The sequence below is a fragment of the Sphaeramia orbicularis genome, chromosome 5, assembly GCF_902148855.1.
Source record: "Sphaeramia orbicularis chromosome 5, fSphaOr1.1, whole genome shotgun sequence".
NCBI lineage: Eukaryota > Metazoa > Chordata > Actinopteri > Kurtiformes > Apogonidae > Sphaeramia > Sphaeramia orbicularis.
The window spans coordinates 50468087-50481847 of record NC_043961.1 but is presented as its reverse complement, the minus strand read 5'-3'; the positions used below and the strand labels follow the sequence as shown (position 1 = coordinate 50481847).

General features: G+C 36.1%; 3 protein-coding genes across 5 annotated transcripts in view; 1 reads left to right on the top strand and 2 right to left on the bottom strand.

The window, feature by feature from the left end:
* Positions 1–3229: 3229 nt before the first annotated feature.
* Positions 3230–6928, bottom strand: bcdin3d (BCDIN3 domain containing). Of its 2 annotated transcripts, XR_003935370.1 has the most exons (3): positions 6689–6928; positions 4336–4977; positions 3230–3528 (listed from the first exon to the last, which is right to left on the bottom strand). XR_003935370.1 is itself a non-coding variant. In XM_030133466.1 (2 exons), the coding sequence occupies exons 1-2, from the start codon at positions 6890–6892 to the stop codon at positions 4447–4449; spliced, it is 735 nt and encodes a 244-aa protein (XP_029989326.1). In that variant the 5' UTR covers positions 6893–6928; the 3' UTR covers positions 4242–4446. The 2 variants fall into 2 exon arrangements, 1 of the variants encoding a protein (XP_029989326.1); XM_030133466.1 differs by lacking the exon at positions 3230–3528 and having other exon boundaries at positions 4242–4977.
* A 1981-nt stretch (positions 6929–8909) lies between these two features.
* Positions 8910–11341, top strand: cox14 (cytochrome c oxidase assembly factor COX14). Of its 2 annotated transcripts, none has more exons than XM_030134884.1 (2): positions 8910–9018; positions 10882–11341. In XM_030134884.1, the coding sequence occupies exon 2, from the start codon at positions 10892–10894 to the stop codon at positions 11066–11068; it is 177 nt and encodes a 58-aa protein (XP_029990744.1). In that variant the 5' UTR covers positions 8910–9018; positions 10882–10891; the 3' UTR covers positions 11069–11341. The 2 variants fall into 2 exon arrangements, with proteins under 2 accessions (XP_029990744.1, XP_029990745.1); XM_030134885.1 differs by having other exon boundaries at positions 8916–9028.
* The window catches only part of cers5 (ceramide synthase 5), a 41449-nt gene continuing 38900 nt past the window's right edge, over positions 11213–13761 (bottom strand). Inside the window, exon 10 of the mRNA XM_030134882.1 lies at positions 11213–12444. Within this exon, the coding sequence (XP_029990742.1) occupies positions 12274–12444 (171 nt within the window). The 3' untranslated portion in view covers positions 11213–12273. The remainder of the gene's footprint in view (positions 12445–13761) is intronic.

Here is a 13761-nt window from a genome sequence, read left to right as displayed (position 1 = left end):
ACCAAGGTTCTAATACACTCAAGGAAAAAAGAAACACACCACTTTCATTTTCTCGATTTTTTCAGAAATACGACAGTTATTGCAAAATTGCAAACTGCAATGAGTTCAGTACTATTCTGAGTCAAAATGAAATGATTGTTTTCCTGGTTCCGGTTGATTGATTTTGATTAGCAAGAAGAACTGTATTTCTGTACTCCTCACCCATGTCTGCTCATGAGTGAAACTCACAGATGAATTGGACCTCTCCTTAATTGTGCACAACCATTCCCTATAAAAAAGACACCAAACTGGAGCAAAAACACATTTGTCCACAATGCCACAACTACTGCAACCAGAGAGAGATTGGGCCATTGCCGGCCGAAACCTGTCACAGAGATGTGACAGCCAATTGTGATGGTCCTGTGCAGCGGTTGTAACACGCGGTCGACCAGATCTGGGACGGTCATTGGAGGAGCCGGTGGTGTGGTAACGCTCAGCAATGCGTACAATGGTAGAGTGGTGGAGTCCAAACACCCTGGCTATGGCCCGTCTGCTTCATCCAGCTTGAAGCATGCCAATGGCCCCATCTCTCTCTATAGGGAATGGTTGTGCACAATTGAGGAGAGGTCCAATTCATCTGTGAGTTTCACTCATGAGCAGACATGGGTGAGGAATACAGAAATACAGTTCTTATTGCTAATCAAAATCAATCAACTGGAACCAGGAAAACAACCATTTCATTTTGACTCAGAATAGTACTGAACTCACTGTAGTTTGCAATTTTGCAATAACTGTCATATTTCTGAAAAAATCGAGAAAATGAAAATGGTGCGTTTCTTTTTCCCTTGAGTGTAGTTTTGGATTTTTCATTATAGTTTAGTTTTATTTAGTTTTGACTTTTTTTCTCTAATTCAGTTACTTTTAATTAGTTTTTAGAGCAGGTTTGCAAGTTTTTATTAGTTTTCGTTATTTTCTAAATGCTTAGTTTTAGTTTAGTTTTAGTTTCTTTATATCTTTTATCTTTTTCACCCCCGAATTCAAATAAATCCCAGACAGGACTCTGCTGCTTTCTCCCAACTTTAGTCTCCATGTTTCCAGGTAGAGTGGGGACCAGAAGACACCAAAATGAAAAGTGACAAGAAGTGACGGACCGTTAAATATCATATGGTGTCAGCAGCTAAAATTGCTGGAGGGAAATAAATCAGTTTTATTTCAATCCGACATTGACAAAGACGAAAACGAAGGGAATTTTATCCAGAATTTTTATATGTTTTAGTTAGTTTAGTTTTTTTTTAATCAGTTTTTTATTTGTTTTCATTGTACATCTCAGAAGTACAATACAAAAGAAAAAGAAAGAAATTCACATTTTGTAATACAAGATTCTGTGACACACAAAGTATAAACCCCACCCCGCCAGAACCAGTGTCAACCCCTATGTCAACCTAATCTGGATCTCAGAATACGAAAACCAACTAATAAAGACAAATACATGTATATACAGGGTGGGGAAGCAAAATTTACAATCAACATTTAGTTGTTTTTTCTCAGCAGGCAGCAGCATCAATTGTTTTGAAACCAAACATATATTGATGTCATAATCATACCTAACACTATTATCCATACCTTTTCAGAAACTTTTGCCCATATGAGTAATCAGGAAAGCAAACGTCAAAGAGTGTGTGATTTGCTGAATGCACTCGTCACACCAAAGGAGATTTCAAAAATAGTTGGAGTGTCCATAAAGACTGTTTATAATGGAAAGAAGAGAATGACTATGAGCAAAACTATTACGAGAAAGTCTGGAAGATACTATTAAAGAAGAATGGGAGAAGTTGTCACCTGAATATTTGAGGAACACTTGCGCAAGTTTCAGGAAGCGTGTGAAGGCAGTTATTGAGAAAGAAGGAGGACACATAGAATAAAAACATTTTCTATTATGTCAATTTTCTTGTGGCAAATAAATTCTCATGACTTTCAATAAACTAATTGGTCATACACTGTCTTTCAATCCCTGCATCAAAATATTGTAAATTTTGCTTCCCCATCCTGTAGATGAAAGAGAATATAATTTACAGATATAAACAGAATAGTGATCAGGAAAGTCATAGACAATTACGTTGCACTCTTTCTTTAATCATAACATAAACACCATCCCACATACTAAGCGTTTTTCGACTGGCTGCATGCATCCAGGCCACTGACCTCTCCATCATACCTATATCTAGAAAATGATAGATCCATTGTTGCCGTGATAAAGTATGAGGTGGCTGCCATCTCAATGCCAGCATTTTCTTGGCTACAGTGAGGGCAGCCCATAATATACGCCTTTGCTGACGAGAAAGTTCTAAGGTAGAGTCATCATTAAGCAGAAGTAAGCATGGTGATAATGGGATATACGTTTGTTAGTTTTGTAAACACACAACACACTTTCAATTATTGTTTTTTTTCTTTTAATTATAGTTTTTACTTATTTCAGTTGACGAAAATGTTTTTACAATTCTAGTTTTCATCATTTCGTTAGTTTTCGTTAACGATAATCACCTTGCACTGAACGTACTCCTGTGACTGACCAGTACGTCATGGAGTGGTTGAGTGGAGTTGTCCAATAGTGTCCTAATCTCGGACAACATCCACCTCTCTGACACCACCATCACAGAATCCAGTTCCAGCTCCACAACATTACTGGCCTTGTGGATCGGCTTATTGAGTCTGTTGGCATCGGCAACCCTCAGCCTGCTATCCCAGCATGCAACAGTATCGAGGATGGAACTGGCCACGACAGACTCACAGAAGATCCTGAGCATTGTCCGGTAGATGTTGAATGACCTCAGGAAGTAGAGACGATTATGGTCCTTGAAGAGTACTGCTGTGTTCTTTGTCCAGTTCAGTTTTTTGTCAGTGTTTACTCGCAGGTATTTGTAATCGTCCACTATTTCCACATCGACCCCATGGATGGAAACAGGAGTGACAGATGTCCTGGACCTCCTGAAGTCCACCATCAGCTCTTTGGTCTTCATCATGTTAAGATGCAGATGGTTCTGCTCATGCAACCTGATGGAGTAAAGTAAAACATCCCCCTGGTAACGGCTCAATTTCAATTTCAGGTTCACAGATCGAAGTGGTTTCAAGGTCAAGGTAAACTTTATTATCCCCGAGAGGCAATTTGTTCTACAGCCAGCAGTTTCACACGGACAACAAACCAACAATAAATACAATAAATAAATAATCCATTATTTATTATTCCGGTTTTGGCTCAACAGTCTTGAGTTTGATCTGAAAAAGTCAATTTTATCCATAATTTCTATTTAAATAAATGCATCTTTGAAGGTGCAAAGCATCTTAAGAAACAATCACAAAGGAGGCAGAAAATTACATTTAAAGAAATGATAAAAACACTTTATTTCTTTAGACACAGTTGAAAAAGATCAAGGACTCTTCCATTATTAGCTTCTTTCGAAAATGTCAAAAGCAAAGACACAAATTCTTGGATCTGGTTATTTGTTTTATGTTCATTTAACATGTTTGTGAGAATCTGATTGTGTTAAATCTCTGTAGATTGTCTAATCCAAGGGTGTCAAACTCATTTTGGTTCAGGGGCCATATTTAGCCCAATTTGATCTCAAGTGGGCCAGACCAGTAAATAATGACTTAATAACCTATAAATAATGACAAATCCAAGTTTTTCATTTTGTTTTACAACAAAAAAAACCCCAATTAAATTATGAAAATATTTACATTTTACGAAAAAAGATGTGAATAACCTGAAAAAAACAGAAATTTCACTTGAAAAATTTGTGCAATTTTAACAATATTATGCCTCGACTTATTATTTACACATGTACATTTACACACAGTGTTCCATAAACATTTGGTAACAGGCAGAATATTGTTAAAATTTTGGAGTTTGGAACTAAAATTTGAACAATTTCTACAATATTCCATCTATTATTATGAACACAACTACAGATCACAGTGGATCCATAAATGCACAAAACATTTAGTAACAGGCAGAATGTTGTTCAAATTGCACATTTCAGGTTGTTCATCTTTGTTTTTATTTATGTATTTATTTGCATTTTATTGTGAAAAAATAGTTTTGTAAATGTAAATATTTTCACAGTGTAATGTTATTTTTTTCACTTAAATTTTTCACAAAGAAAATTTGTAGTTGTCATTATTAATGGATTTATTGTGTTGTTACTTTTACTGTAGATCACATTGGTCTGTATGTAGAACCTGAAACAAAATGATTTGGACAACCTGAACTGTTGAGGTTAATTTTTGCACTTTCATCCAGCGGGCCGGAATGGAACCTTTGGTGGGCCAGATTTGGCCCCTGGACCGCATGTTTGACACCTGTGGTCTAATCTGTTTAATCTGGTTCAGTCCAACACTATAGACTTCTCAGTTCTTCACAGAATGTCAGTGTCTGAGGCAGATGAACGTTAACGCCACAGTCCAACTGTCTCATCTCCTTCTGAAAAGCAGCAGTTTACGGTCCCATGTGGTGCTACCGAAGCTCTGGATCAGCTCCATGTCACAGTGTCTCTCCAGGTGCTCCCTGGCGTGTTCTGCCATGTCACCTCGGATCTTCAGGGTCTTAAAGTGGTCAAAGTCTGAGCGGCCCAGCTTCCTGAGGCGGCGGGCTGCGGAGCGGTAGCACTTCCAGGGCTGAGCCTCCAGCAGAAGGTGGTCGCTGATGGAGGCCAGGTGAGAGAGCAGCTGCAGCAGCCCCGAGTCTCCGTGGTTTAGGTGGACCCACATGGTGACGGCCAGACACAGGCACAAGTGGAAGTGGGAGCAGCCGTGGTGACGGAGGTAATCCTGCAGCTGACGAGTGTCTGCGGTGATGTCCAGAGGGATGAAGGAGATGCTGCCGGGCAGAGGGTTGGTCTGCTGAGCGCGCTCAATCAGACTCTCATCCAAGTCGAACCCCAGAAGGTGAACTGTCCTCAGGTCTGAAGGAACCAGGTGTTTATAAAAGGCCACACTCAGCTCCTGCAGTCGGAGGAAAGGGGAAACATTCACTTGCGTAATCCTCTTCAGTCCTACTCTGAAATGCTCATATAGGTTAGTCTGTAAACATATAAAAAGGATAAGTCTGAACTAAGAGCTTATATGTTTGTTGGCTAAAATTTACTTAGGGGTTCAAATGAGTGGCCATTTTTGTCAAAAAAAAAAAAAAAAAAGTTGTAAGAAATGCATAGATCTGTGTTGAAATAATGCTAATACATTTGTGCACAGACTACTGATATTATTTGACAATGGAAGCTATATTTTCAGAAATATTAGATTTTGAATAGCACGTGTATGTGAAAACTTTTACTGGTGGACGGACGTGACATTACCCATGATGATCTGGTCAGTACCAGTACTTTATTAGTAATAAACTTATAGACTTACTATTGCTAATTCTCCTCTTATTCATAAATGTTAGTGTTGTGGATCTAAAACAATAACAGCTGACACAAAAACACAAAATGTGGCAGTGTTGTTGATGTGACATGGTTGTTACAGATCCCATCATACTGATGCTCGGCAGCCATGTCACCATTTCCACAAATGATCCCTGTGCAAAAACTAGGATCAGAATTATTTATTGTATAGTTTATCATTATAATAAGAGTAAATAACAATATAGAATTGTTATTTCTTTATAAAAATGCTTATTATTAGAAAACTGTTGATTTAAAAAGTGACGCGTGACATTCTTAATGTATGTATTTGCATAACATAAGCAGGATGGATCAGCACCATACTCCATATTGCAACCTGTAAAAATAAAACGTGATATGTAGTATATAATATTGTAAGAAAAATTGGGGAATCTAAAAGAATAGAATACATGTTTTTCAGGTAAATTCAGTTAAAATATAACTTGGCCATTTGTGACATGAAAATATAGCATTAATTGTGATGAAATTGGACATTTTTGACCTGAAAACATAGTTCATATGACCATCAACATGTAACAGAAATGAAATTCTGTAAATTTGCATAACTTGCATTTACCAACACAAAGTTCCTTTGGGGACTCACTTATATTGATTTCTTATGCACAAAGACATAAATAAGACCTCTTAAGGTAAGCAAATTTTAGCCGTTGTAAGTTTTACTGTATTATGTCCAATAGTGAGAGAAATATTATGATCCTATAGTTCAGTATAAAAAAGTGTTAAAAGAATCCATTACAAGTTAATGTTTTGTATCTTTATTCAACACCAAAATATAACTCAAGTAAAAAAAAAAAAAAAAAGTCAAAGTGCAGTAAAATGTTATTATACTTTGATTCCTATAAATATCCTCCTGAGACCCAGAAAAGTACAAGTTTGGGCTTCTGTTTACATTAAACAATTGCCTTGATTGGAAACAGCATGATACTACAGTTTTTCAAATACATAATTTTAATGGAATCTCCTTAGAAGTGGACAGCTTTTTTTTTTTTTTTTTTTGTAAAACTGAAACTCTTGTCCCCATCCAGAAGACAAAAATGACATGCACTGCTGGGTCTCAGAAGGATAGAAATTTAGTAAGTAAAGAGTTTAGTAAATTCTTTAGGGGATACTTTAATAAGCTAACAAAAAAACAAATGCAATACATGGCCAAAAAAAAAAAAAAAAAAAAACTTCGTCGCATTCCATCTTTGGTAAAGTTAAAAACCTGGCGAGTGTTCCTCAAATCATTTACAACAGTTTAAGGAGTGACATACCCCTGAATTACACCCCACGTCCAGCAGGAGTGTGGTCTGGTGATGGTCGTTATAACCTAAATCCTGAAGCAGAGTGACTGGAATCAGACTTAAACGGTTTTCCGGAGGATTGAAGGTGTAATAGTTGATAAAATTGCCATAAGGAGCAGCACCGGGATCGTTTATTTCATTAACAGTTTCACTGTTCGTCGAACATGTTGCCATTGTACCGCGTGCACCTTCAAAGTGGTTCCGGGTAGAAACTAGCATTTTAGATCCGTCTAAGTTTGTTGGTGATTTTATAAACAGTATTAAATCTTCTGTCTTCCTGTTTCCATTACGCTATATTGCTAGTATGTACTCGATGGCCAAACAGCTATTTTTACTCAGCTTTAAATACACAAAAAAGCCAAATATAAAATAATATCACTACAGTGCTTTGACAGTGATTAAATAAATTGACTTTTAACATGTTGCAAACCCTACAGAAAGTGAACAGTTTAAGATGGTGGTTAAAGACAAATTAATTTATGTGCTTAGTTCTTAGTATGGTGGCCCAGAGGTGCAACAGCCCAGAAAATTATCCACTATGAGATAAAAAGAGAACAGCCAAAAAATTATCAACTGTAAGAAAAAAAAAAAAAAAAAAAAAAAAGAGAACAGCCAAAAAAATTATCCACTAGCCCAGAAAATTATCCACTATAAGAAAAAAGAACAGCCCAAAAAATTATCCACTATAAGAAAAAAAGAGAACAGCCCAAAAAATTATCCATTATAAGAAGAAAAGAGAACAGCCAAAAAAAAATTACCCACTGTAAGAAAAAAAAGAGAACAGCCAAAAAAATTTATCCACTAGCCCAGAAAATTATCCACTATAAGAAAAAAAGAGAACAGCCCAAAAAAAATTATCCATTCTAAGAAAAAAAAGAGAACAGCCAAAAAAATTATCCACTAGCCCAGAAAATTATCCACTATAAGAAAAAAGGAGAACAGCCCAAAAAATTATCCACTATAAGCAAAAAAGAGAACAGCCCAAAAAATTATCCACTATAAGAAAAAAAGAGAAAAGCCTAAAAAATTATCCATTATAAGAAGAAAAGAGAACAGCCCAAAAAATTACCCACTGTAAGAAAAAAAAGACAACAGCCAAAAAAATTATCCACTAGCCCAGAAAATTATCCACTATAAGAAAAAAGGAGAACAGCCCAAAAAATTATCCATTATAAGAAGAAAAGAGAACAGCCCAAAAAATTACCCACTGTAAGAAAAAAAAAGAACAGCCAAAAAAATTATCCACTAGCCCAGAAAATTATCCACTATAAGAAAAAAAGAGAACAGCCCAAAAAATTATCCATTATAAGAAAAAAAGAGAACAGCCAAAAAAATTATCAATTATAAGAAAAAAAAAAAGAGAACAGCCCAAAAAATTATCCATTATAAGAAAAAAAAAGAGAACAGCCAAAAAAGTATGCACCAGGCCAAAAAATTATCCACTATAAGAAAAAAAGAGAACAGCACAAAAATTATCCACTGGTCCAAAAAATTATCCACTATAAGAAAAAAAGAGAACAGCCCAAAAAATTTACCACCATAAGAAAAAAGTATAGTGGATAGTTTTTTGGACGGTTCTTTTTTTTTGTCTTATAGTGGATAATTTTTTGGGCTGTTCTCTTTTTTTCTGATAGTGGATAATTTTTTGGCCCAGTGGATAATTTTTCGGGCTGTTCTCTCTCTCTTTTTTAAATAGTGGATAATTTTGCGAGCTGTTCTCTTTCTTTTTCTTATAGTGGATAATTTTTTTTGGCCTGCTCTCTTTTTTTTTCTTATAATGGATAATTCTTCAGGTTCTCTTTTTTTTTCTTATAGTGCATAATTTTTTGGGCTGCTCTCTTTTTTTCTTATAGTGGATAATTTTTCAGGTTCTCTTTTTTTCTTATAGTGGATCATTTTTTGGGCTGCTCTCTCTTTTTTATAGTGGATAATTTTTCAGGTTGTTCTCTTTTTTTTCTTATAGTGGATAATTTTTTGGGCTGTTCTCTTTTTTTCTTATAGTGAATAATTTTTTGGGCTGTTGTACCTCTGGGCCACCACATCTTAGTCCTCTTAGACATCTTAGTAGTAATTAAAATAATAATAATAATAATAATAATTCACTAATGAATGCATTCTCCCTCCGGGCCAGTAGTAGGCGCTCTGCAATCGTTAGTCGATACAAATAAATTGACCCTTCTGAGATGCCGTACTTTACGAAACCAAAGGTGAATTAGCTTAACTGCTAGCTTCACACATTGGTCTGCTGCTGACATTGGACTCTACATCATTCAGGATCTGACGCATTTAAAAAATACAAGGTAAAATAAGGATTAAAATTTGGAGATGGTTTGTAACGGACTGTATCCGTTTAGAAGATGATCAGATTTAGAGACTAACATGTCATTTCGTAGTTAACCGACCGTCTAATGTGGTGGAGTTCATAGTGAAGGGGACGCTTGTGTAGAATTTCATAAAGGCTGTTTTTTTTTACATATTAAATCACATTCAGCTGACGGCGTTAGAAGACAGAGTTAAATAATGTAAACATTGGATCATACGATGACTTTAAAATAAACTATTAACCCATTACAGACGTATAATGTTATATCTTTTTCACGAAATGTCCCCCCTCCCAGTTTTAACTTTTCATCTGTATTGTACATGGCAAGATATGAAGTATAATTTGCGTTTTGGATTTGCATTCTGCAGACCTTGGTTTTGGAAAGTATCTGTTTTTATACGAATGAATAGACTTAAAAAAGAAAGCGTTTTATAGACGAAATCGTTATCATTACAGTCGTAGTTCAACAGTATTAAATAGAGCAGTGATGGAATTACTGTTTAATCTTTTGCCTGAATAAAAGTACTAATAAACACTATAAAAATACTCAGGGAGACGTAAAAGTAATGTGAATTTCAAACCTTACGTAAACATGAGAAAGAACAAAGTAGACGTGCAATAAATCAGTCAGTGTTTCCCTATTACTTTTGATGTTTTTGGAATCTTACAACTGATATTACATTAATGTGTGTTGCATTTTGTTCTTCTGTGCTTGTTTAATATTGGGCTCATTTCTAATCAGAACTACTGTGTATTCTGTTGATGATTTTTTTTTAAATTATTATCATATTCTCCTAGATCATCCTATATTTGTTAAAAATACAGCCCTGTTATGGCTCATTTCCTGCTAATCCAAGAAGGTTCTTCAGGATTATATGTTCCCATAAAGCAGGGGTGTCAAACTCATTTTAGTTCAGGGGCCACATTCAGCTAAATTTGATCTGAAGTGGGCCGAACCAGTAAAATAATAACATAATAATATGTAAATAATGTCAACTCCAAACTTTTCTCTATGTTTTAGAGCGAAAGAAGTAAATTCACATTATGAAAAGGTTTACATCTACAAACTATCCTTTCAAAAGATGTGAATAACATGAACAAACTGAAAAAATAAGTGTAATTTTAACAATATTCTGCCTCAGTTTATCATTTACACATGTACATTAGAACTTACAGATCACAGTGGATCTACAAAGACACAAAACATTTAGTAACAGGCAGAATCTTGTTAAAATTGTACTTGCTTTTCTTAAAAAAAAAATCTCAGGTTCATATTTGTTCAGGTTATTCACATTTTTTGCGTAATTATACTTTGTTTTAGTGTAAATACATGAAAATATTTACATTTACAAAGAGAAAAAATTGGGAGTTGTCATTATTTATATGATAGTATTTGACTGAATCCTGCCCACTTGAGATTGAATTGGTCTGAATGTGGAACCTGAACTAGAAGGATTGTTAATATCTTAGTGTAATTTTTGCATTTTTGCACAAATTCATCCCAGGGGCCGGATGTTTGACACCAGTGCCATAAAGGAACACTTAAACTTTTACCAGTTAAAAATCACCTGATTACCACAGATATTCAAAATAAACACATTTTGAGATGCTTAGTTTTAATCGAACTAGAAGGCTATTAAAAAAAAAAAAAAAAATCTGAAATGGAATAACGGCTGTCAAATTTTAACTAGTGGAGTGAAATGGAAACACTGGGGTATATTACTTGACAAATAATATTTTCACTCCACTATTGCCAATATGACCATAAAAACATCCTGCTACTTTCATATTTGCATTTCCATTTTTCTGATTAACTGACTGACTGTTGTGGTTCTTTCAGGATCCTCACCATGGTGACTGGAAAGCGTCTGGCTGACATAGGATATCGAGCTTTTTCTGCGTCCATGATGCTGCTGACGGTTTATGGAGGTTACCTGTGTGTGTTGCGAGGATATCGCTACATGGAAAAGCAAAAACAACTGAAACTGGCAGCAGAAAACCAGGACCCTGAGGCCATTAAAGACTGACATTGGAGAGATGGACTGTTCTCCTTTTGCACACTCGTGGACATTTCTCAGACTTGCTTTGTTGTCTGTTGATAAATTGTGAGGATGTTTATTTTCCCATGGCAGTCCGTTGGGTTTGATTGTGAGGGTGGAAAATGTTTTGCATATGAAGCAAACTGAGAAAAAACCTTATTTGCATCCATGATTTGGGTCACGACAGTGTTGTGAGCCACATCTTGTCTTTGGTGATCACAGCTGGAATTGTTTGTATTATATTAAATGCCTTTAACCACATAGTGTAATGTGAGGTTTATGTACACGACTATAAGAAAGAGGATGTATTTCAATGAAGGAATATATTTGGAAATGCATTTTTACAAGGCACTCAAGTGAGAACGTGATGCCAGACATTTAGTATAGTCCTTATACCTGGATTCCACTATAGACAGTGACAAAGTTTCATAAACATTTGGTCTCAGGAGTAGTAAAAAAAAAATGGTAAAACAGAACTAAACAAAGTAGCCAAACAATGTTAAAGAGTAAATCCACAATAAATTGCAAAGAGCAAGAAGTGCTGCTTTGTGAAAATTAAAGCTTACTGCACTTCTGACCACACATACATACTTTTAATAATTCTGATAGAATACAGTTATTTAATTCTGATATATATAATTGGGATGCAGTCTCAGGTGCAACATATACGCAGGTTTGAACCCACCCCAGTAGCACCTCTCGCTCTGTGTGATATAGTGTGGATTAGTCCTTACAAAATAAAACACAAAAAAAAATCAAGTTCATCTGACCAATAAAACTGGGAGAGAACATTGAAACCAATCAGTATCTGCAGCCAAACTCAGCACAAAATAAATCCCATTGTCTGTAAATAAGGTTATGCAAATCACTTTCTTCAACTGATTTTCAGATCATTTCTGTTTTCGTGTCACCTCGAGTTGTATGCGTCATTACTCCCAGAGCTCCTGGAGCTTCTGTATCCATTGTCAGTGTCTGCATTTGCATCATCAGTTCACCAACGTAAGAATCTGTGCACAGTCACTGTCAGTGTAAAATGTGACAACTGTGTTTGTATGTGTGTGTGTGTGTATGTGTGTGTGTGTGTGTATGTGGGCGTGAGCCTTGTACATCAAGGGGAACGTCATAAGACAGACAGCTCTTGGAGACGTGACAGACGGATGAAGTGCAGGGTGCTACCGGCGTCAGCCTCCGTGTCACCAGCTGCTGTGGTTTTGCACTCGAGGTTTGGCGATGGAGGCGCAGTGTCCGTTGGTGCCGTTTTCTCCTGTTTTAGTGGAATGAGAAGAGGCCTTGTGGCCTTCTGTGGGTGCGTCAACCTCGTCTTCTGAGCTGCTTTCAATGTCGCTGCGGACGTCATTACACACCTACAAAGAAGATGAGAGGAAATACTGATAAGAACCTGTAACATACAGTTCTTTTAATAGCAAACGGAGATGAGATGAGTAACAGCAACCACAAACCAGTGTTTCAAAGTCCTGAGTTTTATACTCCTGCAGCTGTGTTTATGATTGTTAATACAGAACTATGAGTTCTGAGCATTTTCCACTAAATTTTTAGATTACTTGACAAGACTTTATTTGCATAGTCTGCCTACAGAGAGCTTATATTCAACTTCTACTTTGGCATTTAGTTTAGGTTAAAATGTGTTTCAGTGTGAACACTGATTTTAAGAAAAACAATCTTTAAAAAAATCTCGTAATTCATGCATGAAAGGGAGCCAAAGCCACTGTCAAGTTTTTACAATAGGCCTAATTAATAAACATAGTAAGTTCGGATATGACTAGGTGCTTTTCTATTGACAGTGGGCCATCCCCAAGAAACTATTACACACTGTATTTATTTATTTTGCACATATTGATTTTATTCGGTGTAGACTGTGTTCTGTTCTTATTGTTGCATAGATTTTTATTGTTGAGTGCCTTCTCTCTTGCGCTGTGTGGGGCAATAAAAATGTATCTCATCAAACATTAGCCATAGTAGTTTGATAGTTCACATACAGGCAAAACAAACCAGCCCAATTGTTGAAGGTCCACTAATAACTGGCTGAAATGTTAAAAATGCTCTGTAGGTGGATGATCCAAAACAAAATGTGTCATGTTTCGTGGTTTCAGTTGCAAATTGAGTTGTAGTACTAAATATCCATATGTATTTAGTATTTATCCAAAACAGCATCTGTGGAAAAAATGTAACGTCTACATTTTCACTCCAAGCCACACAAATAAAGTAAGCATCTTGTTACTAGAGTCCATCTACCATTTGTGCCATTAAAATGCCAGGTTTAATTACAGTTACATCACCATCAGTTATTTTTGAGCCGCACAAAATACATTAAAAAGGTAACATCTGCACATCCACAAATCCATTACAGTGTAAAAGTGCCAGTGTTTTGGTTCTGCTGGGATGTTTATCAGGTCAGACTGTTTGAAAAATGGAAAACACACCCGTATGTCTACACCATGTGGTCCAGGGACGGCGGGTGTGGCTGTTAAATGTACATCGAAAACTAGAACGCTCTCGGAACAAAACCCCAACATGACACCAGAATTTCCCTGCAACAACGACCTCCCCTGCTATCACACTGGCTTCATGGAGAAAACGATTCACAACAAGTTCCTGTTACGCATTTTTGCAAATGTATCCAAATTTGCTGAATATAAAGACTTTTTTAATATGCAGTGATT